The sequence below is a fragment of the Pseudophryne corroboree genome, chromosome 11, assembly GCF_028390025.1.
Source record: "Pseudophryne corroboree isolate aPseCor3 chromosome 11, aPseCor3.hap2, whole genome shotgun sequence".
Classification (NCBI taxonomy): Eukaryota; Metazoa; Chordata; class Amphibia; order Anura; family Myobatrachidae; genus Pseudophryne; species Pseudophryne corroboree.
The window spans coordinates 24,011,077-24,037,272 of record NC_086454.1 but is presented as its reverse complement, the minus strand read 5'-3'; the positions used below and the strand labels follow the sequence as shown (position 1 = coordinate 24,037,272).

The following is a 26,196-nucleotide window of genomic DNA, read 5'->3' as shown; positions in this document are numbered from 1 at the left end:
CGTCTGCTGTAGTTACTCCCCACACTGACCCTCCAATCTGTGGGGAAACGCCCCCTTTCCTCCTGCGCTCTGTTCCCTTTAGAGGAATTATCTGCTTTGTTATCCAGGACTGTCCCCTAGTCCCCAGTGCTTAGGCCCTTAGTTCTGTGTCCTTGCTCTTTAAGTCTCGCAGGTGTAAAAATAGCATATTAATGTGATGCATCCACGCCTGTGTGACGTGTATATCAGCGTACACCCAACCAGGTTATTACATGCGAAACGTTTCACATTTGTTTTGTTAGTGAAAAACTTATTTTATGTTGGTTTTGAATTTAAATGAAAAATACCCCCCAAAAATCCACCTAGGCCAGAGGTTCTCAAACGTGGTCCTCAAGGCACCCCAACAGTCCAGGTTTTAGGTATAGCCATGGCTCAGCACAGATGGTTTAATCAAATTAACTAAGGTGCTAATTAAGTCACCTGTGGCCAAGCATGGATACATTTAAAACCAGGACCATTGGGGTGCCTTGAGGACCGCGTTTGGAACCTCTGCCCTAGGCTAAAAAGTTCCTTATTGCGAAATTCAGAAGGAAATATTAAATTAAGTAAATTGTGAAAATGAATGGTGTAGTGGTTAGCATTACTGTGTCACAAAACAGAGGTCAGGGTTTCGATTCCCACAACAGCCCTAACTGTGTGGAGTTTGTATTTTCTCCCTGTGCTTGCCTGGGCTTCCTCCCACACTCCAAAAATATACTGGGCGGTTAATTGGCTACCGACAAAAAATGAGACATAGGGGTAAATTTACTAAGGTCCCGATTTTGACCGAGATGCCGTTTTTTCATCAAAGTGTCATCTCGGTAATTTACTAAGCAATAATCACGGCAGTGATGAGGGCATTCGTAATTTTTTGGAAGTCCAACAAAAAAATTACGAATGAATACACCATCGGTCAAAACGCGGCTGTTTAACTATGAATCTCGGTAATTTACTAAGAAGTGCAAAGCAAAAAAAAACCAAACACTGCCGTGAAAAATTACAACTCGTAAAAAAGTGCTTAAAAAAAACAGACCTGCTTTTTTTTACCGTGATTGTATAGGCATGCACGGATCCATGAGATCCGTGCATGTATATCAGTGGGAAGGGGTGGGAAAGTGATTATTTTCTCAAAAAAAATTGCGTGGGGTCCCCCCTCCTAAGCATAACCAGCCTCGGGCTCTTTGAGCCGATCCTGGTTGCAGAAATATGGGGGAAAAAATGACAGGGGTTCCCCCATATTTAAGCAACCAGCATCGGGCTCTGCGCCTGGTCCTGGTTCCAAAAATACGGGGGACAAAAAGAGTAGGGGTCCCCCGTATTTTTAAAACCAGCACCGGGCTCCACTAGCTGGACAGATAATGCCACAGCCGGGGGTCACTTTTATATAGTGCCCTGCGGCCGTGGCATCAAAAATCCAACTAGTCACCCCTGGCCGGGGTACCCTGGGGGAGTGGGGACCCCTTCAATCAAGGGGTCCCCCCCCCCCCAGCCACCCAAGGGCCAGGGGTGAAGCCCGAGGCTGTCCCCCCCCATCCAATGGGCTGCGGATGGGGGGGCTGATAGCCTTTGTTGTAAATGAAAAGATATTGTTTTTAGTAGCAGTACTACAAGGCCCAGCAAGCCTCCCCCGCATGCTGGTACTTGGAGAACCACAAGTACCAGCATGCGGCGGAAAAACGGGCCCGCTGGTACCTGTAGTACTATTACTAAAAAAATACCCAAATAAACACAAGACACACACACCGTGAAAGTAAAGATTTATTACATACATCCACACAAACATACATACATACTTACCTTATGTTCACACGCAGGTCGGTCCTCTTCTCCAGTAGAATCCAAGGGGTACCTGTTGAATAAATTCTACTCACCAGATCCCGGGTCCCAGGGTCCTCGGGGCAACCATTTGTAATCCAGGTACTTGAATAAAATAACAAAACGGAGAGCCGAGCCACGAACTGAAAGGGGCCCCATGTTTTCACATGGGACTCCTTTCCCCGAATGCCAGAAACCCACTCTGACTGATGTCAAAGTGGGTTTCTTCAGCCAATCAGGGAGCGCTACGTTGTAGCACCCTTCTGATCGGCTGTGTGCTCCTGTACTGAGTGACAGGCGGCACACGGCAGTGTTACAATGTAGCGCCTATGCGCTCCATTGTAACCAATGGTGGGAACTTTCTGCTCAGCGGTGACGTCACTTTAGGTCAACCGCAGGGCAGAAAGTTCCCACCATTGGTTACAATGGAGCGCATAGGCGCTACATTGTAACACTGCCGTGTGCCGCCTGTCAGACAGTACAGGAGCACACAGCCGATCAGGAGGGTGCTACAACGTAGCGCTCCCTGATTGGCTGAAGAAACCCACTTAGACATCAGTCAGAGTGGGTTTCTGGCATTCGGGGAAAGGAGTCCCATGTGAAAACATGGGGCCCCTTTCAGTTCGTGGCTCGGCTTTCCGTTTTGTTATTTTATTCAAGTACCTGGATTACAAATGGTTGCCCCGAGGACCCTGGGACCCGGGATCTGGTGAGTAGAATTTATTCAACAGGTACCCCTTGGATTCTACTGGAGAAGAGGACAGACCCTCGTGTGAACATAAGGTAAGTATGTATGTATGTTTGTGTGCATGTATGTAATAAATCTTTACTTTCTCGGTGTGTGTGTCTTGTCTTTTTTTGGGTATTTTTTTAGTAGTAGTACTACAGGTACCAGCGGGCCCGTTTTTCCGCCGCATGCTGGTACTTGTGGTTCTCCAAGTACCAGCATGCGGGGGAGGCTTGCTGGGCCTTGTAGTACTGCTACTAAAAACAATATCTTTTCATTATCACAAAAGGCTATCAGCCCCCCCATCCGCAGCCCATTGGATGGGGGGGGGACAGCCTCGGGCTTCACCCCTGGCCCTTGGGTGGCTGGGGGGGGGGACCCCTTGATTGAAGGGGTCCCCACTCCCCCAGGGTACCCCGGCCAGGGGTGACTAGTTGGATTTTTGATGCCACGGCCGCAGGGCACTATATAAAAGTGACCCCCGGCTGTGGCATTATCTGTCCAGCTAGTGGAGCCCGGTGCTGGTTTAAAAAATACGGGGGACCCCTACTCTTTTTGTCCCCCGTATTTTTGGAACCAGGACCAGGCGCAGAGCCCGATGCTGGTTGCTTAAATATGGGGGAACCCCTGTCATTTTTTCCCCCATATTTCTGCAACCAGGATCGGCTCAAAGAGCCCGAGGCTGGTTATGCTTAGGAGGGGGGACCCCACGCAATTTTTTTTTTGGATTTTACAGTGTTTAATTAAAAAAAAAAAAAAAAAACAATGAACCCCAGCACGGATCACACAGATCCGGCCGAGATTCATTGTAAAAAAGTCGGCAGTGTTTTGCTAATCACTGCCGTAAAAAACAGGAAAAAAAAACGAATGACATCGACATCGGAAAACCCGAGAAGGCTAAATACGGCAGCTTAGTAAATTAGACGTAATCAATTCAAAAAGTTGCAGTTTTACACTTTCGATGTCATTCGTGATTGAACTTTGACCTGAAACGGGAAAACACGAATCTTAGTAAATTTACCCCTTAGTGTGCAAGTGTGTGCGTGTACATGTGGCATAGGGCAGACTAGATGGGCCAAGTGGTTTGTATCTGCTGTCATATTCTATGTTTCCATATCAGGACTGGCCAACATGTGGCTCTCCAGCTGTTGTGAAAGTACACATCCCAGCATGCCCTGCCACAGTTTTAGCATTCCCTAATAGCAAAACTGTGGCAGGTGATGCTGGGATGTGTACTTTCACAACAGCGGGGGGGGGGTCTGCAGCACTTTCCTCCCTGCCCTCCTGGTGATTGATGGCTGACATCACCGGGTGGTGGGGCTTAGGTCTGACAGCAGCGGTGGTGGGGCTTAGGTCCGGTGCTGCTAAACAGCCTGGCTTTTACGGACTGCATCTGCTGCAGCCCATGGAAGCCAGATAGGGCTGACGTTAGAGCAGGGGCAGTGACTTCCCATGGGAAGCACTCTCTGCTACCACAGGTAGACTGGCAGACCCAGGAGGAGATAACGTATACCCCTGGGACTGCCTGTGATTGGCAAGGAGCGCTTCCTATGGGAAGTCAGTGCCACTGCTAGCATACCCTCTAACTGTACCTTTTTAGCAGGTACAGTACCTTTTTTGTATGGTCTGTACCGATTTTTGGCTCTCCAAACTTCCATTGAAAGTATAGGAAAAGGGGTGTGGTCATGCCCCCTTTACCCGTGGCCACGCCCCATTTCCTAATTTGTACTGATTTTAATGTGTAAAATGTTGGAGGGTATGTGCTAGGCAGTGCAGATTATACTGGGGGTACTGCAGTCCTGCAGCCCCTAGGTAAAATCCACCGCTGCTTATACAGTATGTCACCCTTAGGTGCAGTTATGTGCAGATGGACAGGGATGTTCTTATGCTTCTACAGATATTTTATGACTGGCAGTTGTCAGAACTGGCTTTGCCTCTTATATTGAGCATAAATAAATAGATTTGTTCCTGGACTGCCAACCCATAGCACCCCTGTATGTGTCCTGTGGAACCCCAGGCATGCAGTTTGGGAATGAATGGCCTAGGGAATCTTCTGACGGTACAGGGATCATCCGTCCTCTGTCTCACGCCTCCAAGGCAGACAGGCTCAGGACTCTCTCCAAGCTTAGACTTGTACTTACTGTCCTAACACTGTCCATGGTTTGAGGTCAGGTTTAGTAGTTAGGTTATGGACTGCAGACCTCCAGCTCAGTGTACCTGACCCTCATAGGACTATCTTACATTATTCCATCTTTCCCTTTCTCCCCTCCCAAGGAGGCAGCATCACTAAAGTCAGTGCCTGTCCTACATGTACATCACATTGGATTACTAGGCATTATTGGCTCTCATAAACCAGTGGAGTCCATCCCACTAGAAAACGGTGGTGAAGAGAGTCTGTGCCGCCCTCAGGGATTTCCCGGGGAGAGTAGCCCTTTCTGTAAGGGGGGGAATCATGCATTGCAGACTCTCACATCCGTCATCGCATCACAGTCACTCAGGAACAGTGACGATGGTACAGGTGGCTTCCCCGCTGCTTCCTAAAAGCTTCCGCCTGTCACCGAGTTGTTCAGTTGTTCCTGTCACTTACTCCAACAAAAAATAACTTGTAGCCCATATGCTGTTTATCACATTAGTAAGTATGTGTCTGTTTCTCTGCCAGACTGTAATATTCATAGGTACAGTACAGCAGAAATGTTCAACCCGCTGACACACAACCTCAGGGATAGTTATGAGGCCTGGCTGAGGAGCACTGTGTATATGTAATATCTCTGCTCCTGTTCCTCTGACTGTGGTGGTCATTCCGAGTTGATCGCTAGCTGCATTCGTTCGCTGTGCAGCGATGAGGCAAAAAAACGGCACTTCTGCGCATGCGGCCCAATGCACACACGCGTCGTACTATTGCAACGAACTATGTAGTTTCACACATGGTCTAGCGAAGCATTTCAGTCGCACTGCTGGCCGCAGAGTGATTGACAGGAAGGGGGCGTTTCTGGGTGTCAACTGACCGTTTTCAGGGAGTGTTTGGAAAAATGCAGGCGTGGCTGGGCGAACGCAGGGCATGTTCGTGACGTCAAAACAGGAACTGAACAGTCTGAAGTGATCGCAAGCGCTGAGTAGGTTTTGAGCTACTCTAAAATTGCACAAAAAAACTTTGCCGCCGCTCTGCAATCCTTTCGATCGCACTTCTGCTAAGCTAAAATACACTCCCAGTGGGCGGTGACTATGCGTTTGCATGGCTGCTAAAAACTGCTAGCGAGCGATCAACTCAGAATGACCACCTGTGTGTTTAACTGCGTGACCCAGAAACCATCTATTATCTGATCAGTGCAACTAACCATGATCACCCACAGCCGTATCAGTCTGGAAAGTGTTCCTGTTACTAATTACTACTGGAAGTTCTTTTAATAGCTGTAGATGTTAAAGGAGGGATGAATATAGTTTTTATGAGTTATTCCTGGTCTACACAAAATACTGTATATCAGTCAACATAGAAAAATAGACATTTAGGTGTTTGGTCTATAGCGTTACTACAGTATGGTTGAGAATAATACAATTTTATTATAGTGCTCATTCTTTTTTTTTCTTGTTAATTTTGTTAGAGAGTGGAGCACTCCGCGGTCTGTCTCCGTTCCAGCGGTAGAGGCAGCTTCCCTGCTCTAGCGTTTACCCTCTAGTGTCAGCTCAATGCGGGAGGAGGTGCCTGATGTACACTGTCCGGCCTGGACCTCGCTCTTCCTCGCATTTTTTTTTCTTCTCCTTAATTTTGTTAGAGAGTGGAGCACTCCGCGATCTGTCTCCGTCCCAGTGTTAGAGGCAGTTTCCCTTCTCTAGCATTTACCCTCTAGTGTCAGCTCAATGCGGGAGGAGGTGCCTGATGTACACTGTCCGGGCTGGACCTCGCTCTTCCTCGCATTTTTTTTTTCTTCTCCTTAATTTTGTTAGAGAGTGGAGCACTCCTCGGTCTGTCTCCGTTCCAGTGTTAGAGGCAGCTTCCCTTCTCTAGCGTTTACCCTCTAGTGTCAGCTCAATGCGGGAGGAGGTGCCTGATGTACACTGTCCGGGCTGGACCTCGCTCTTCCTCGCATTTTTTTTTCTTCTCCTTAATTTTGTTAGAGAGTGGAGCACGCCGCGATCTGTCTCCGTTCCAGCGCTAGAGGCAGCTTCCCTGCTCTAGCGTTTACCCTCTAGTGTCGGCTCAATGCGGGAGGAGGTGCCTGATGTACACTGTCCGGGCTGGACCTCGCTCTTCCACGCATTTTTTTTTTCTTCTCCTTAATTTTGTTAGAGAGTGGAGCACTCCTCGGTCTGTCTCCGTTCCAGTGTTAGAGGCAGCTTCCCTTCTCTAGCGTTTACCCTCTAGTGTCAGCTCATTATGAGAGGAGGTGCCTGATGTACACTGTTCATGCAGGGCCGTGCGCTTCCTCCGCAGTTCTTCCTGGGAGAGACAAACTGCACATACATGCAGCTTCTGCTCTCATGTGTACTGTCTGCCTGCAACCTCACCCTGTGTATGTGTAACTGCTGTGAGACCGCTGTACTGCATTACCAGATTATTGTGAGTTCCTGCTGCTGCAGAACCTCTTCTGTATTCAACGAACTGTTAACTCTGCTATCTAAATAAACCTCCATTCTGGTTAAGTGCCATTGTGTGGACTGACATCCATATCCAACACAGCAACACTCTTCCCACAGGTTATGGGCCCAGTACCCCAAGTCGGAAAGGCATTCTGAAACGGAGGTATACAGAAATAAAAGTGCATCTGATTGAGAAAGGAGTGCTTTTATTAAACATAAAGAAGAATGTACAGTACAGGGAACAGAGTAAACTTTACAAAACTTAAAGGCTCAGAGAATTACACAACGTGGAAATTTGTCATGGGAATGCAGCTTAAGCGGGAAAAGTTGTGGAAAGTCACAACTGAGCCCAGGAGCAGATCCAATCCCTGTTGAAGTGGATAGAGCCATCGGGACGATAGGCTTGGCCGTGGAACAACACGTCGACTCCATTATCAGCGGGAAAGTGGCGGCCAAAGACATGTGGACAGCTCTGCAAATGCCGTATGAGGACAAAGGTCTGATGAGAAGAATAAACTTGAGGCGTATGCTGTACGGGACAGAGTTAAGTGCCTGTAAAGACTTGAACGATTACATTGATAAAATATTGTCAATAGCTCAGCAGTTGGCATCTGTAGGAGCACAGGTGGACGATGAGGAAGCGGTGATGGCAATGTTACAAAATCTGACACCAGAGTTCGATTTCCTGGTAGTAGCTTTAGAGTCTAACGATACCAAGCTGACAACAGAAGTTGTTAGAGCCAAGCTGCTACAGTTCCAAGAACGTATTCCTGTCGAGACACATGCTGAGGATTCTGCCTTACTTACAAAAGGTACGAAGTCCAGATAGTTCAAGTTTAAGTGCTTTGTATGTCACAAGATGGGGCACAAGACCTCAGATTGCAGACTGAGAAATTGCAGTGGTACGCAGAAAAAGCGTGACAAAAAAAATGAGTCCGCATAGAATGTAGCAGATAGTCACATGGACATGAACTCGGGGTCCACTAGGCATTTCATTTGTAATCAGGAATGGTTCAATGCACTGACAGCCTGTGATCTCATTACAGTAAAAGGAATTGGAGACAGGGGCAGATGTTTTAACCTGGATAAGGCACAAATAAGTGATAAACCAGTGATATGTGCAAGGTGATAAAGGCAGCAGCCAATCAACTCCAATATGTAAATTAACAGTTAGGAGCTGATTGGCTGGTGCGTGTATCACCTTGCATTTATCACTGGTTTATCACTTCCTTATGCCATCTACAGGTTAATACATCTGCCCCAAAGTCCTTACTGCTTCAAAATTTGGGACAATCATAGTGCGTCTAAGAATTAAAGGTGAAACAGTTATTACAGATATACAAGACATCTTGTTCATGCCAGAATTGGGAAGCAATCTCATTGCTATAAGCGTCCTGGAGAAAAAGTGTTAAGAGTCCAGTTTGCAAAATGTATTGTGCAAAATGAGAAAGGGACTGTAATTGCTTCAGCCACCTGGTGCAACAACAGTATGTCCTAGACACTCAGGAGTGTTCTGCAATGGCAGCCTCTGATTCAAACCAGTCAATGGGGCTGTGGCACAGGCACCTAGGTCATCTGGGATATGTCCAGAAACTACGCGATGGAAAGACAACTGGAATCACTGTGAGTAATACTGAGAGACCTGTGTGTGAGAGTTGTATAAAAGGAAAGGAGACTCGCATCCTGTTCTCAAAGTCGGCTCGTAGAGCGCAACTACCACTAGCTCTAGTGCATACTGATGTTTGTGGCCCAATTGGGATGGAATCAATTAGTGGCTACAGGTATTTTATAACATTTATTGATGATGCCACAAGGATGACACATGTATATTTTATGAAAGATAAAAGTGAAGTTGTCAATAAAATTGTGGAATACAAGAACCTGGTGGAGACTCGGATGGGTCTGAAATTAAAAGTCATGAGAACCGACAATGGCGGAGAGTATGACAACAGAGTTTTAGCAGAGTTCCTGAAGAAATATGACATCATCAACTAACATCTGCTTACTCACCAGAACAAAATGGTGTGAGTGAGAGAGTAAACCGTACAGTTGTTGAGAGAGCACGGACTATGTTGAGTGACGTGGGCCTGGAGAAAAGTTTTTGGATGGAAGCAGTGTCCACTGCAGTATACCTTAAAAAACCTGCTCCCACAGTAGCCGTAAAAGGTAAAACTCCACTGGAGGCGTGGTCCAGGAAAAAGCCAGCTGTCCATCTCCGTGTCTTCGTTTGTAAAGCTTACGCACATATACCTAAGAAGAAAAGGCGGAAATTAGATCCAAAGTCAGTGGAATGTATTATGCTAGGATACTGTGAAGAAAGCAAAGGATACAGGCTTTGGGACATTACAAATAAACATATTCTAAAGTCTAGAGATGTGGTGTTCCATGAGACAGCACCAATCACTGGAACAGTGGATCATGAAGCACAGCAACAATATGTATCGCTGGATGTACAGAAAGTGGAAAGCGTCTCTGAACCTGAATGTGGATACCCAATCAGGAAACAGAAGTTCCATGAGGAGCAGTAAAGGTGTTCCATCCAAAAGATAGTGAAGAATATGCAAATATAGTTTACTGTGAACCCCAAAATATACAGGAAGCAAAATCAAGTAGCGACTGGAAAGAATGGAAGTCAGCAATAGATACAGAGCTGTCAGCTCTGGATGATAACAGTACTTGGACTGCAGTTGATAGGCAGAATAACCGTAAGACAATCAAGAACAAGTGGGTCTTTTGCAGAAAGCTGAATGCGGATGTGACTATTGCTTGTTATAAAGCCCGCCTTGTTGCTAAAGGATACACACAAAAATCCGGGATCGACTGCGGAGAGATCTTTTTGCCTGTCGCAAGGTTCAGCACCTTGAGGTTAGTCATTGCCATTGCTGCACTTCATGATTTATTGTTATACCAGTTAGACTTTGATTCTGCATTCCTAAATGGGCATTACCTGAGCATTATGACGAGAGTATGTTCCAAGAGGGAAAAGTTTGCCTCTTAAAGAAATCTTTGTACGGCCTAAAGCAAGTGGTCGTTGTTGGTATGTAAAGCTGGATGCTGTGCTGCTAGAAATGAACTTTGTTAGGTCAGAGACTGATCACTGCTTATATCACAAAACTATGGGGGTAATTCTGAGTTGATCGCAGCAGGAACTTTGTTAGCAATTGGGCAAAACCATGTGCACTGCAGGGGAGGCAGATATAACATGTGCAGAGAGAGATAGATATGGGTGTGGTGTTTTCAATCTGCAATCTAAATTGCAGTGTAAAAATAAAGCAGCCAGTATTTACCCTGCACAGAAACAAAATAACCCACCCAAATCTAACACTCTCTGCACGTGTTATATCTGCCTCCCCTGCAGTGCACATGGTTTTGCCCAATTGCTAACAAAGTTCCTGCTGCGATCAACTTAGAATTACCCCCTATAGAAGAAAAGCGGTTCATCATAGTTGTGTATGTAGATCTATTGCTAGCAGATCAAGAAGAGCACATTACTGATATAAAACAACAGCTGAAACAAAGATTCAAGCTAAAGGATCTAGGCCCTGCAAATACTTTGTTAGGCATGAGAATTGTACAAAACCTGAAAGATGGGACTGTTACAATTGATCAACAGACATATATTGAAGCAATACTTCACAAGTGAAGTATGTAATGTCTGAAGCATAAAGATGGTAAAGGCCATGTCACCAACCAGCCAGGAGGACATAGAGCAGGGGTGTCAAAGACAAGGCCCGCGGGCCAAATCCGGCCCGCCAGACCTCGTCTGATGGCCCGCGGTGCCGCCGCCATGAAACCCCCTTCTCCCGAGTGCCCAGCTCGGGGGGGGCGGGGTTTCGCGGAATGACGCGATTGCGTCGTGACGTCACGGCGCAAACGCGTCATTCAACGAAACCCCGTCGGAGGAGGGAGAAGGGAGCCGCGCAGACGAGGAGGGAGAGGCGGCTGAAGAGCGGCGAGAACCGCTTCAAATGTAAGTCAGCCCCTCTCCCTTCCTCTCTTTCTCTCTCTCTCCCTCCTTCCACCACCTGCCGCAATGTGTAAAATGGGGACCTGTGCCTGCCACAATGTGTAAAATGGGGACCTGTGCCTGCCACAATGTGTAAAATGGGGACCTGTGCCTGCCACAATGTGTAAAATGGGGACCTGTACCTGCCGCTATGTGTAAAATGGGGACCTGTGCCTGCCACAATGTGTAAAATGGGGACCTGTGCCTGCCACAATGTGTAAAATGGGGACCTGTACCTGCCGCTATGTGTAAAATGGGGACCTGTGCCTGCCACAATGTGTAAAATGGGGACCTGTGCCTGCCACAATGTGTAAAATGGGGACCTGTGCCTGCCACAATGTGTAAAATGGGGACCTGTACCTGCCGCTATGTGTAAAATGGGGACCTGTGCCTGCCACAATGTGTAAAATGGGGACCTGTGCCTGCCACAATGTGTAAAATGGGGACCTGTACCTGCCGCTATGTGTAAAATGGGGACCTGTGCCTGCCACAATGTGTAAAATGGGGACCTGTACCTGCCGCTATGTGTAAAATGGGGACCTGTGCCTGCCGCAATGTGTAAAATGGGGACCTGTGCCTGCCGCAATGTGTAAAATGGGGACCTGTGCACTATAAAAGGGGGCACATGGCTGGGCACTATAAAAGGGGGCACATGGCTGGGCACTTTAAAAGGGGGCAGATGGCTGGGCACTTTAAAAGGGGGCAGATGGCTGGGCACATATAAGGCAGGTGGAGCGGTAAATTTTGGATAGACCTACAGATACAACCGGCCCTTTGATGGGGACCAAACTGCTGATGCGGCCCCCGATGAATTTGAGTTTGACACCCCTGACATAGAGGAAATGAGGGAGATTCCGTATCAAAATGCTGTTGGTAGCTTAATGTATGCAAGTATTGGGATTCGCCCCGACATCACACATGCAGTGAGCTAGGCAAGCCAGTTTGCAATCAACCCTGTGAGGCAACACTGGTTTGCAGTCAAAAGAATTTTAAGATACCTGAAAGGTACAAGTTCATTAAAGTGGGTGTTTACAAAATCAAAAGATACAACTTTGAAAGTTTTCTGTGATGCCGATTGGGGATCAGATGAGGATGACCGTCGTTCCTATATGGGATACTATTCGTTTTAGCAGGCGCAGCCATCAGCTGATCGAGCAGAAAGCAACCCACTGTTGCCCTATCCACCACTGAGGCAGAGTACATGACACTTACAGAAACTGCAAAAGAAGCTTTATAAAGGATACTTTATATGAGCTTAGTCTTCTTTACCACAGTGAGAACATCAACATTGTGTGTGATGACAAAGGTACAATTGACTTGTCTTCCAGCACCAAGCATTATGGATGGTCCAAACACATTGCCTTTAGACATCACTTTATCCGTGAGTTAGTAGAGAATAAGTCTGTTAATATGGATTACATAGAAAGCGAGACCAATGCTGCTGCTATGATGACTAAGGGACTGTCATCACACTTGCTGAATATGTTCCTGACAAAATGTGGACTGGAATACTTTTGTGAAATGTTAATTTGTTTTTCTGTTCGCTTACCATGCTTTATTAGTATGTTTTCGATTATGGGTATACTTTATTTTGATAACGGTTTTGATAAAGTGTTATGCTTATATATGTGACCGGAGACAGTCTTGAGCGAGGGAGGGTGTTAGAGAGTGAAGCACTCCGCGGTCTGTCTCCGTACCAGCGCTAGAGGCAGCTGCCCTGCTCTAGCTTTTACCCTCTAGTATCAGCTCAATGCGGGAAGAGATGCCTGATGTACACTGTCCGGGCGGGCCAGGAGAGACCAACTGCACGGACGTGCAGCTTCTGCTGTCCTGTGTAGTGCGTCCTTGTGTGCCCGCAGCCGCACCCTGTGTATGTGTAACCGCTGTGAGACCGCTGTACTGCATTACCAGATTATTGTGAGTTTCTGCTGCTGCAGAACCTCTTCTGTATACAACGAACTGTTACCTCTGTTATCTAAATAATCCTCCATTCTGGTTAAGTGTCATTGTGTGGACTAACGTCCATATCCAACACCGCAACACTCTGCCAACAAATTTGACCATTGAGTTTATAAATGGAGTAACCATCAAAGATGATCCAATTATTTAAGAAGCGGAAACTCTCCATGATGATTTTACAGGTGGGCTGGGATTAGAATAATCCCCATCCAAATTCTAGTAGTACAGTAATGCATAGGCTGGGGCAAGTGGTCTGTATTTCTCTGACCAGTATGTATATACAGGGCACTGTGATAAAACTTCTACTGTTGTTTCTAGGTTATGACTTTTGCGCAGACGGACACCGCTGTGGAGAAAATTCTGAATGTAAAAACTTGATCACCAAAGCCAGGTGTGACTGTCGCAGTGGATTTGTGCCCCTGCAGGGAGACCCGGCCTATTGTGAAGGTAGGAACTTATATATATATATATATATATATATATATATATAGCTTTAAAGAAAACGTGGACAATGGGGGTCATTCAGGTGCAGTTGCAACTAAGAAGATAAGCGCAAAGTACCAATATTTGGTACTTTTGCACATGCGCAGAACCTGTTCTGCGCGTGGACTGCGGCATTGTATGCAGTCCAGCATCAGACAGTGATGCTGTTTCGGGCTTGAGAAGAGTCCAGGGATCTTTGTCATAGGATGGAGATTTATCGGCCTCAGCGACGGGCGGTTTGCGCAGCACCATGGGTGCCGCAAGCCGCATGATGGTAGGTGCTTTGATCCGATTTTGCTTACTAGGTCGAATCTTGTATCGCTAGTGCAGCAGGAGGCGTCAGCATGTAAGAGACGCCCCCTGCTGCATTTCCATACAGCACCATCACCGCTGCTTCCACGGATAGCTAATCCAACCGCACTTGACTGACCCCCAGTAGACCGAGATGAGAATAGAAAAAAGTCGTTGACCTACTGAGAACTGAATGTAAATGTGCTGCCCGTACAGAGAAGGAATGGGAAATGTATCTGGATAAGGGTGGTTTGCCCTGATTTGCCTAATGCGTATGCCAGTGTCTATGTATTTGCGCACTGGGTCACACAGGAGGAGTGATCGCCGTATCCCTGTCCTGAAAGAGCATGCATTACGTTAGTATGCTGTATGATACGATGATTCTGTAGCTGGTTGGTGTGAGCCGCCTTACGGGATGTTCCTGCAGTGGGAATATCAGTGTCCGCTATCCGCTTCACTTGTCATGGTGCTATTCAGGTCCATGCTAAGATGATGCCATTGCAATGGACCATTTCTTCTGAATACTCAAGTTGTATGGAAGTCAGCATTGTACAACGTATTCAAATGCCAGTATTCTCCGTTTCTAACCAATGGGAAAGTCAACAGGCTCTTAGATTAGATCAACTGCTTTTTATAATCCACATGTTGTCCAACACAGTGTAATATAATGCTAACTGTATGATATAATGTGACATGCATAGTTTAGTGAATGAGTTATGCGATAGTGTATCGATAGTTTTTGTTGTGATTGATAGTTGTTGTTCCCTTACCCCTCATCCCTGATTTCACTGCTGTTGAACTGATTATTTCACCTAATATATTGGTATCTGTCCTTTCAGCTTAGTAGTATTTTTATATAAACTCTGTTTCCCTGTTTTGCAAATATAAACCGTTTTATTCCTTCTGTTTTTGCAATTTTAATTGATAACATTAGGGGTACAGCCAAACTGAAAAATTGGACACAATGTAAAGAGAGGCACGATGAGTCTTAACGAACGCCTATTTAGACTAATTTTTTTGCTATCGGTCTGATGCATCGCAGCAGCTGGAACTGTCCTGTTCGTTACGCCAATCCCCTAGCACTGGAGTCGGGCAAGAGACCGGCATAGATGTACAGGACTAGTTGTATACATAGACTGATTGGAGTGCATTTCTTCTACTGTGTGTTATTGGGCTGCTGGTTCGTATGCTGTTGCAATTGCGATTTTTTTTTCTTATTTTTTTTCCCAACAACTTTTTATTGAAGCACAAGCATCAATCACAGACATTACAAATAGTAGGTACAGTGTAACATTTTGACACAAGTAGTTTAAGCTCAGAGACAATATCGTTACTGTTACAAGCTGATCAGAAGGGTGGTGAGAAAAAAAAAAAAGCAGAACAACGAAAAAAAAAAACTACTTGAGAGAGGGAAGAGAAAAAAAAAAACAGATACCCAACATGTTGGCAGTGCCTGATGCTCAGCTTCACCACTAATATTTCTACATATTCCAAACCAAACAAACTGGGAAGCAGCTGCCGGTCAGCAGTCTACGTCCCTGAAAAACAAAAAGGAACTTATCCCATAACAAAACATGAAATAAGAAAGCAGGGGAAAAGGTGTGGGTGTAGGTGTACATGTGTGTACATGTGTGTGTGTGTGTGTGGGGGGGTAATCATATCCAGAAAAACACATGTATTTATATAAAAGTAGCATAGTGTTCATGTTACAGAACCCACAAGGTCCTAGTATAGTAATAAGACATATAGCGTAACACGGAAGTGAGGCAGGAATATAGAAAACTGATATAAGTAAACAATGTGGTAAGTATGGAAAAAAAAAAAATACAGTGTGAACCGTGTCACCAACAATCCTAGATGTCTAGTGTAATCCAAATAAAGTAACTGCTGATGACGATCGAGAGTCACGTCTTAGGTATCAAATATCGTGGTCTATATCGTATAAATGTGTCTGACTTTGGTAAAACAAAAGAGCAGAGAAAAATTAAGTGATCAATCATGTAACTGCCCCTGAGAGATCCTGAAGGAGAGGTAGAACATATACAGCGGGGCAATCTAAAGTACTAACGAAAGGTACAAAAAATGATACAACCCCACACATATGGGTAGGCGTAATGATAACTATCTGGTAAGGCCTAATTGGTCAGAGTAGCAGGACATGGCAGATCCATTAAAAAAAAAAACACCTATTAACTAGTCTAAAATGAGAAAAAGAAAATAAATATATTTAAATTAACCTGGGACTTGAAGATAGAAGTATCACATAAATCCTGCTAGAGAGTTGGCAAAGTTATAACATAAGAAGTATTTGCAATAAAAATGGTAACCAACCAATCACATAGCAAAAGCAGTGTTATCACAAATATATAGTTAGCAGGGAGAGAGGAATAGAACAAACGTCATTAACCCTCCCTTCATGTAATTGCCCCTAATGGGCTTAAATAAAAAGCTAAAATAAACATAGAGAGGGGTGAAAAACAATAGCACAAGAAGGGGTACCATGATACAAGTATGGACGGGGTTAATCTAAAGTCGTAAATAACAAAGTGAGAAGTAAAGGTGTCACTTGGTGACCTCTGAGATGATCCCTGCGGAGACTGAACTGATAGCAGCTCCAGAGCATATTGTATAGCCTGCATGGAGTGAAGTGTCTTCACCGTTGGTGCCCTCTTGTCCTGAGACAGAGACACCGTCCATCCATGGGTCAAGGTGCGAGCTATTCAGAGTATAGAGGAGGTTAGACATGGGGGCATCAACCCCCTCCAAGTGCTGGGGACAGCAAGCAGTGGGATCAGGCATCACCCCAGGTGGAGAAATTTCAGTCGTGGGCACATCCGCAGACCAAAATGCCGGAACCTTAGAGTCCACCATAGCGTCCAGTTGATTCGGTCGTCCAAATATGGTAGTAGAAGATCACTCCGTTCCTCAGATAATCGATGAAGTGCTTCAGTAGCCATATTCAGTGAATAGGGGTTGCTTTTGGTAACTGGAGAGAGAGATGCAGGGGAGGCACCTCAGCTCCGACCAGTAGTAACTCGTAATGACAACCCAGCAGGGAGATCCAATATCTCCCACGTAACACAGAGATATCTAACGTAGGCTGCAGTGTCCCAAACAGCATGTGAGTTACAGCCTGCCCCCTCTAGGTTAAGCAGGCAGGAGTAGCAGAGCCCGCAGGTTTACTCGAGTGGGAGTCCCGTTTCGGCAGTCCAGCGCAGATCGGTACGGGCCAATAGGGAATCTGCCACCCGCCAAGACCTCACAATTCCACTCGTGGGGAACAGGGATTAGGAGATCAGCCAGGAATAGCGCTCACTGCCGGAATCAGCACCGCGCCAATGCGCCAGCCACCGCGCCTCCGGTGAGAAAGGGGAGAGCCGTCAGCGCAGTGAGATCTCAGATCGCGCCACCGCAGCCAGATCAAAGCACGGCAGGGAGACCGCGGACAGCGGGACTCTCCCGCCGCATCCTCCACGCCTCTCCCCGCCCTCTCAGCCCACAATTAGAAGCTTGCCAGGGGAAGCCAGGTCCAGCGCAGCAACCAAGAGGGGAGACACAGCCGAGCAGCGAGATCCGGAGTCAGGGCAGCAGGCACGGCCACCTCCGCAGTTATTTCCACGGAACAGGTTACCTTCCAGGAGGGACCAAGGGTGGGGAGCTGGAGCTATAGCACTGACGATCACCGGTAAAAGTTCAGCAGAGGTGGGGGCAAGAGGGAAGGGAGCCCAAGGCAAGGCTTCAGCAGTGTAATGAGAGACGCCACGCCACGTGGACGTCTCAAAGCAGGCAGGCCACCAGTCACGATGGTCGGACTCCGGGGAATAATAGATGGGTCCCATACAAGAGTAGGCTTGATCTTCTCCCCACCATCACGGCAGATGAATCCTCCACTTCAAATCCAAATCGGACGGTTGAGGAAGGAGGATTAGGGTAGATTGTAGGAGCCCTGGTAAAATGCGGCCATGCAAGATGCCCCGCCCACCGGATGTCTCGCAATTGCGATTTTCTACGCTACGCAATGGCTAATGTTAGCAAGTGAAGCTGCCACCCAGAAATGAAACTAGACGCCCACCGGAGTGAACACAACTCAATCGCAATTTGCGTACACATACATATATGCAAGAACGTTACACACCAACTGCTCGAGTATGGCTATGCAGACTAGATGGAGCTTGCAGCTGACATAACATACACGCCCTGTAACCGGCCACGACACGCCTGCGTTTTTACAACCACTGCCCGCTAACACCGTGTTACTACCCCCACATGGCCACTTCCTGTTAATCACTTTGCAACTGAATACTCTTTGCGAATGTAATTGCAAGGGTACCTTCACGCATGCGCAGCGCGATCGCAGCGCTTGCGCAATCTACCGGCGATCGCTCAATTGTGATAACACCGGCTAAGCCAGTGGCGCACCCAAGGGGGGTTTCCGAGTACCCAGAAACCCCCCTCCACTTAAAAAAAAAAATTTTTTTTTTTTTTTTTTTTTTAAGCTGCATGAGTATTATTAATGGCTGTCTAGCGTCCTCTGCAGCCTGCTGTCTTCCTAGTGGCACTTGCAAGTGCAATAAAAGTTTACTTTATTTTAATTATAGTACATATATATCCATGTGCCTACATATATACACATGTATATACATACATACATACATATAAACACACACACACACACACACACACACACACACACACACACACACACACACAATATATATATATACACATGTGTATATATATATATGTGTACTGTATGTGTGTGTATATATATATATATATATATATATATATATATATATGTATGCATGTTTAATATGCTATGTATATGTGTATATGGGTTCACTACGATCTCCCGGCGGCCGGCCTTCCGGCGACCAGCATACTGGCGCCGGGAGGCCGGCCGCCGGCTTACCAACAGTGTGGCGAGCGCAAATGAGCCCCTTGTGGGCTCGCTGCGCTCGCCACACTATTCTATTCTCCCTCCAGGGGGGTCGTGGACCCCCACGAGGGAGAATAAGTGTCGGTATGCCGGCGGTCAGGCTCCCGGCGCCGGTATGCTGGTCGCCAGGAGTCCGACCGCCGGCATACTGAAGACCACCCGTGTATATGTATGTGTGTGTGTATGTGTATATATATATATATATATATATATATATATATATGAAAAGGAAAAAGGTTCTAGTGGGAGCCAATATGCCTTTAGAATAACTATGTTTAAAAGTTTTTATTCATACACAAACCGACGACATTTGCGACCTAAACATTCGTCTTTGGTACAAATTACTAAAAATTCAATAAAATGATATAACAATCTTATATAAACACATATTTCAGTTGATGTGAGGATTTTACAATCAGGTGATCACAATCAGAATTGTGAAGAGATATATCTCCAAACAGAAATCTGTGGTGAAGGCTTTATGAATCCGATCATATACTGGGTCACCTCAGTCCCCACCCCCGTGATTGGCTCCGCCCAGTTCTGGAAACCCCCCCCCATGCAAATCCTGCGTTTGCCACTGTAAGCGGTCTATTCAATGCTTGGCGGAATGTCGGAAAGGATCCGACAAAGCAGTATTCAACGAACGGCCAAATCCGACAGAAGTTGGATGATCTCGACAATGTCATTCCAACATTTTTTAAAGTCGGAATGACATTGTCGAAAACGGGCCAAAACCTGTTGGATTTGGCCATGTTTCCAACAAAAGCATGCGGATCCGTGGCTATTCCTCCGATCCACGTGCTTTCCGACGAGTCGAAATTCCTGACTTGTCGGAAAAAAGGCTGACCCATTGAATAGGTCGAAAGCCCTTCCGACCTAAAAAAGTCAGAAAATGCCGTCTTTCCGACAAGACGGCAGTTTCCGACTTGAATATACCCCATAGCATACATCTCTAAATTAGGCCCATAGTCACACCTAAGAAAAAGCATTGTTATCATTTTTCTTATTATATCCTGTAATTAAATATAATTGGACTGTACCATTTTTGAAAAATAAAAAAATAAAATCTGCAGCTTCCTTTGTGGTCCTGGAAAGTTCTCGGCTCCTGATCTGTAATATGTTGCAATTAGTTATATGATACATTGAAGTTATACATTTTTTGTTCCGCCTGTGGTTACAGCAAGACACATTGCTACCTCAGGATACATATACAGGTCTATGTGACGTTCCTGTTATATGGGTTATAATATGCATATTTGTAGCAGGTGATGCGCTCGTCACGGCGGCCGCCATTCCACCGTTTTTTCTACCAGCATCCGGCTGAGATTAGTTTATCAATGCTTTGTATTATTGTCATTCTTATTAACCAAAGAGATGTCTTATTATTGCTCAGATGCTCTCACTGGCGCCCTGTTGGGAAAATACAGATGAAGATTGAATATAACAATTTTTTTCTTCTCAGCATTGATTGACTACAAAACACACAATAGATTCTTGTGGGGAAATAATTTCTGATTGTGTTGCCGGAATGGGAATTCTCAGTAATTAATGAGTATTAATGTCAGACAGTCTCGTGGCTGAATTGTTCTTGATGCGGCTGCCAGTGAGCACCATCCAGCCAGCGGAGGGGATATAATCCTCGGAAAGTGTGTGTACAGATATGGGGTGAGGATATAGCAGCCATCCATAGCCCACTAGTTCCTAGTCCCGTTCATCTGTGATATGGCAGGAGTAATATGCAGGTTAGTTTATTATTATCTCAAGAGACTAACAGAACATGCTTTGCTGAAATGGTTCATGATTTATCTACATACTCGCTTGTTGCACGTCATCGTTAGAAACCAGCGATTTCCCCCATATCTGTTCCATCCCTGTTTTCCTAAGTATCTATTATTGCAGTGCAAGTCTTAGAGGAACATTGTTCCCACCTGTAATCTGTGACATGCATGGCAGGATTTCTGGCTATAATATAGTATCTCACAATATAGGCTAGCACTTTAGACCTGCTATACTAAAGCTATGGAATCCCAGACTGTAATAGTCCGTTTAGGCAGGGGTGGAACTCTGGGAGGCAGTGGAGTCGGCTGCTGCCGGGCTCCTTACCTCAAGGGGGCACATCTCCTCCATTGTCTCCAGCTGCCTGACTCTGAAGATCGTTCGCTGCGAGGAGCTTTCGTATCAGTGACACGGAAGCTGCCTCCTAGTATATACAGAGAGTTGGCTGTGGCTACAGCTAGGGGGCGCTCCAGAGCGCAGCTCCTGCCAGGCCCTTCCAGATGAGCTGGCCGAGTGAAGCTCTCTGTTCTTCCGTTGGGCTGATAGCAGCAGGTATGCACTGGCAGCACTTGCCTCAAGCTGCACTGTAGGGGTGTGTGTAGTTGGAAAGGGGAGGGGTGCTGGGGGGTCTTTACTAAATGTTGGGAGCACTGTGTTTTGTGTGTGCATGTTTAAGTGAGGCGTGTGTGTGTAAGTGAAGGAAGCATGTGTTTGTTTTTGTTTGTGTGTGTGTTTTTAAGTGAAAGAGGCATTTGTGTGTGTGTGTGTGTGTGTGTGTGAGAGGCATATATGTGTTTAAGTGAAAGAGGCATTTGTGTGTGTGTGTAAGTAAAAGAGGCATGTGTGTGTTTAAGTGAAGGATGCGTGTGTGTGTGTATGAGTTTAAATGAAGGAGGCGTGTGTGTGAGTTTAAGTGAAGGAAGCATGTGTAAGTGAGAGGCGTGTGTGTAAGTGAGAGGCATTTGTGTAAGTGAGAGGCGTGTGTTTAAGTGAAGGAGGCGTGTGTAAGTAAGAGGCGTGAGTGTGTTTAAGTGAAAGTGGCATTTGTGTGTGTGTTTAAGTGAAAGAGGCATTTGTGTGTTTTTTATATATATACTGTATGTCGGCACACCACTGCGCCAAAGCATCTACATTGTGACATGCTGGTGGGTGAGGGAGTACTGTAGGTGTGCTATAAAGGTATGCTGGTGTCTATTTTATTGTGATGACTGACTTGGAGTGCGTCCACTTTGTATGTGTATCTTTATTACTATTGGGAAAGGCACCTGAGCACGCTACTACTGTTCAACATCAGTACCGGATAGCTACATATGAAGGGTGTGTGTGTATACAGTATGTCGGGGGGGCACCAACATTTATCATGCCTCCGGGCGACTGGGGTGAATTTACGCCACTGCGTTTAGGATCCACAGAATGATAGTAGTGTGCTACCGTACTATATGCTAATACCGCAAGGAGTGCGAAGCCGCAGAATGCTGTGTGTCCAGGCCTGCCAGGGGCACTGAGAGGTGTGTGGTGGGTCCACACTGAGCTGCTCCCAGGCCTGCCAAATACACACAGTGCCACACCAACATTGTGTGACTACAGTTTCAATATCTGTGGCTGCTGTACTGTACGTTACTCTGCAGGTATACAGGTGTGAGACAGACGTGTATCGGTACATGGGTATAGTAGTGGCTCGCTCTGCAGGTACACATTTGTAGGACAGTCGTGTGCTAGTACATGGGTGTAATAGTGGCCCTCTCTGCAGGTATACAGGTGTGAGACAGATGTGTGTGAGTACACGGGTATAATAGTGGGTCACTCTGTAGGTATACAGGTGTGAGACAGACGTGCACTAGTACACGGGTATAATAGTGGCTGGCTCTGCAGGTACATATGTGTAGGTCAGACGTGTGCTAGTACACGGGTGTAATAGTGGTTCGCTCTGTAGGTATGTAGGAGTAGGACAGATGTGTGCTAGTACACGGGTGTAATAGTGGTTCGCTCTGTAGGTATGTAGGAGTAGGACAGATGTGTGCTAGTACACGGGTATAATAGTGGCTAGCTCTGCAGGTACATATGTGTAGGTCAGACGTGTGCTAGTACACGGGTGTAATAGTGGTTCGCTCTGTAGGTATGTAGGAGTAGGACAGATGTGTGCTAGTACACGGGTATAATAGTGGCTAGCTCTGCAGGTACATATGTGTAGGTCAGACGTGTGCTAGTACACGGGTGTAATAGTGGTTCGCTCTGTAGGTATGTAGGAGTAGGACAGACGTGTGCTAGTACACAGGTATAATAGTGGCCGCTCTGTAGGTATACAGGAGTAGGACAGATGTGTGCTAGTACACGGGTATAATAGTGGCCGCTCTGTAGGTATACAGGAGTAGGACAGATGTGTGCTAGTACACGGTGTGACAAGAACACTGGGATAGTGTTTGAGGGCAGGTATATTTGTCCCAGGTTCTTGTCTTACATGTTTTAGAAAATGTTAACTTCTAGGAAAAATGCTTTTTGTTTTGTCTGAACCTTTTCAGTTTGCTGTAAAAGTTGGGTAAAGGCTCTGAGAGAGAGATAAGGCGAGTTCTAGACATTGGGCCCAGTTCGGGTCTTTGGCCTCACAGAGGGCTAATCAGGGTTTCAGCTGTGTAAGTGTGTTATAGTGCTGCTAACCTGATTAGTATGGGCAGACTGCCTGGGAAGGCTGAGGGATCTGTGTGTGAGAGACACGCTTTCTGATGCAAGTAAGCTATACAGTATGTACTGAAGAACTCTGTGTTTTGTTTAGTGACAGTTAGGAATATCTTATGTTTAGTTAGTGCCGGACAGGCAAGGTATTTTTATTTTGGGGTTTATTTTATTTTCTGTTTCAATAAAACTGGCCGGGGTCAGTTGTACCAGAAACTGGACTTGTGTTGTTCCTCAGCTGCTGCGTGCTACCATATTCCCCAGGAAAAGGCGCCTTGCACCCCTACAGTGTTACAACTTGGTGGAGAATGCAAGCAACCCCGTTCTGCGCATAAGTGAAAGCAGCAGCTTTGTGAGGCCTGCAGAAAACGGTGGTTTATGCAGATACAGCCCAGTGTGAAGTTACTGAGACTCACCCCTGAGGGTTTGATATATGTCTTGGGTGAAAGCAGCTACAAAGCCGCCTGAAAAATCTGTCGACATGGAGGATCTGCTTAAAGCCTTGCTGCAAGCTACAGCGGCTCAGCAGGAGGCCAACCGACAGCAGCAGGTGGCAATGGAGGAAAATAGGAGACAGCAGCAGGTGGCTATTGACGAACTTTACCGGCAACAGCGTCAGGATAGAGAGGCCTTAACAGAAGTGGTGCAGAGCCTTGCAGCCCGGATTGGAGATGTGGCCGTCAGTGCTCCGACCAGCTCTAGTTCTATACGGGCCAGTCACTTCTTGCAGAAAATGACAGAGGCTGACGATGTGGAGGCCTACTTGACCACGTTTGAAAGGACTGCAGAGCGTGAGAACTGGCCAAAAGCACAGTGGGCCAGTCTGCTGGCACCTTTTCTGTCAGGTGAGCCCCAAAAAGCGTACTTTGATTTAAGCCCTGCTGAGGCTCGGGACTATGATAAACTAAAGACTGAGATCCTGACCCGCCTGGGAGTCACGCTGTCAGTACGAGCACAACGGGTGCACCGTTGGGTGTACGCCATGGAGAAGCCTCCGCGCTCTCAGATGCACGACCTTATTCAGCTAACAAAAAAATGGCTACAGCCAGAGACATTAACTGGTCCCCAGATGGTTGAAAGAGTCGTCATGGACCGCTACTTGAGATCTTTGCCCATGGTCCTGCGCAAGTGGGTGAGCCATGGAAACCCGGGTACTGCTGACCAATTAGTAGACATGGTAGAGCGGTATTTGGCAGCAGAGGAACTACTGATGACCACCCAGCAACCCATAGATCCTCGACAGCGCCCTTCAGTAAAGACTGGTAAGACTGTTCCGTGGGAAAACGTTGCTGGGCGGTTAAGAGAACGCAAGGCTGGAGAGACTGTAAACACTGGCCCTGGAGACAGGCCAATGGGGCTAGAACGGTCTATGTTGCCCAAACGGGTTGATAATCGTGTGGTTAAATGTTTTAGATGTGGTATGCCAGGTCATGTTGTTGCCAATTGCCCAGTCATGCAAGAACCCATGCAATGTGATGCTGCCTTTGAATGTCGCAGAATGTCTTTCTTTGCTAGGTTAGCCTGTACTGTGGTACCTTCACCTGAGCTGGAAAAACAAATGTGTGATGTGTTCTTAGAGGGTAACCGGGTAGAGGCCTTGCTAGATTCAGGAAGTTTAGTTACCCTCGTGAAAGCTGGGTTAGTGAACCCCTTAAAGGTCCAGCAAATACCTATTGGGGTAACTTGCATACATGGGGATACCCAACATTATGCCACTGCTGAGGTGAATATAGAAACTTGTTGTGGGTCAGCAATGGTTAAAGTGGGACTGGTCCCTACCTTGGTGCATGAGGCCATAATAGGGAGGGATTTTCCTCATTTTTGGAAACTGTGGGAATCACGTTTATCAACAGATGTGAGAAGTAAAAAGCCAGTTGATAATACCGGTGATTTTATGGATGTACGTGGGTCTTCGGAACTTTCTGGCCCTTTGCCTTTTGCTAGTTTGGCTGGGGAAGTGACAGATGGGGAGTCCAGTGAGGACCCTCTTGCCGGGAACAGAGACATAGTAGTTAGAACTGAAAGCGTGCCTGACCTGGAGGTAAAGAAGGATCTGTTTGCGTCTGAACAGTTAAAGGATCCTACCTTAATAAAGGCTAGAGAGAATGTTAAGATTGTTAATGGGGAACCTGTGGTACCAGGTGACAGGGTTACGTATCCCCACATGACCATCTGTAATGAGCTCTTGTACCACATTGTCAAAAGGGGTGAGGATGTGGTGGAACAGCTGGTAGTTCCCCAGCCTTATCGGAGAACGGTACTAGATTTAGCTCATAGTAACGTTACCGCAGGACATTTAGGGGCAGAAAAAACCACTGAAAGAGTTTTACAAAGGTTCTTTTGGCCAGGGGTTTATAAAGAAGTGTCTGAATATTGTTCTTCCTGTCCTGAATGCCAGTATCATGCCCCTAGACCCCATTTCAGGAGCCCACTAGTTCCCATGCCTATTATAGAGGTCCCGTTTGACAGAATAGCCATGGATCTCGTGGGGCCCTTGTTAAAGTCTGCTCGGGGCCATCAGTATATCCTGGTAATTATGGACTATGCCACTCGATATCCTGAGGCTGTCCCTTTACGCACTATCACAACCAAGGCGATAGCTAAGGAGCTGGTGCAGGTATTTAGTAGAGTGGGAATACCAAAAGAAATTTTGACTGACCAAGGTACTCCATTTATGTCAAGGATCATGAAAGAATTGTGCAAGTTATTTAAGGTCACTCACCTCAGGACGTCCATCTACCATCCCCAAACTGACGGGTTGGTGGAAAGGTTTAATAAAACATTAAAAAGTATGTTAAAAAAGGTTGTTGAGAGAGATGGGAAAAACTGGGATTGTTTGTTGCCCTACTTGTTAATGGCCATCAGAGAAGTTCCTCAGTCCTCTACGGGGTTTTCTCCGTTTGATTTGTTGTATGGTAGACACCCCAGAGGGTT

General features: G+C 46.3%; 1 protein-coding gene across 3 annotated transcripts in view; it reads left to right on the top strand.

Moving 5' to 3' along the window:
* The window catches only part of NELL1 (neural EGFL like 1), a 1,344,875-nt gene that overhangs the window by 475,816 nt on the left and 842,863 nt on the right, over positions 1-26,196 (top strand). For all 3 annotated transcript variants that reach the window (XM_063946373.1, XM_063946374.1, XM_063946375.1), the window contains exon 12: positions 13,419-13,547. In XM_063946373.1, coding sequence (XP_063802443.1) covers positions 13,419-13,547 — 129 coding nt within the window. The remainder of the gene's footprint in view (positions 1-13,418; positions 13,548-26,196) is intronic.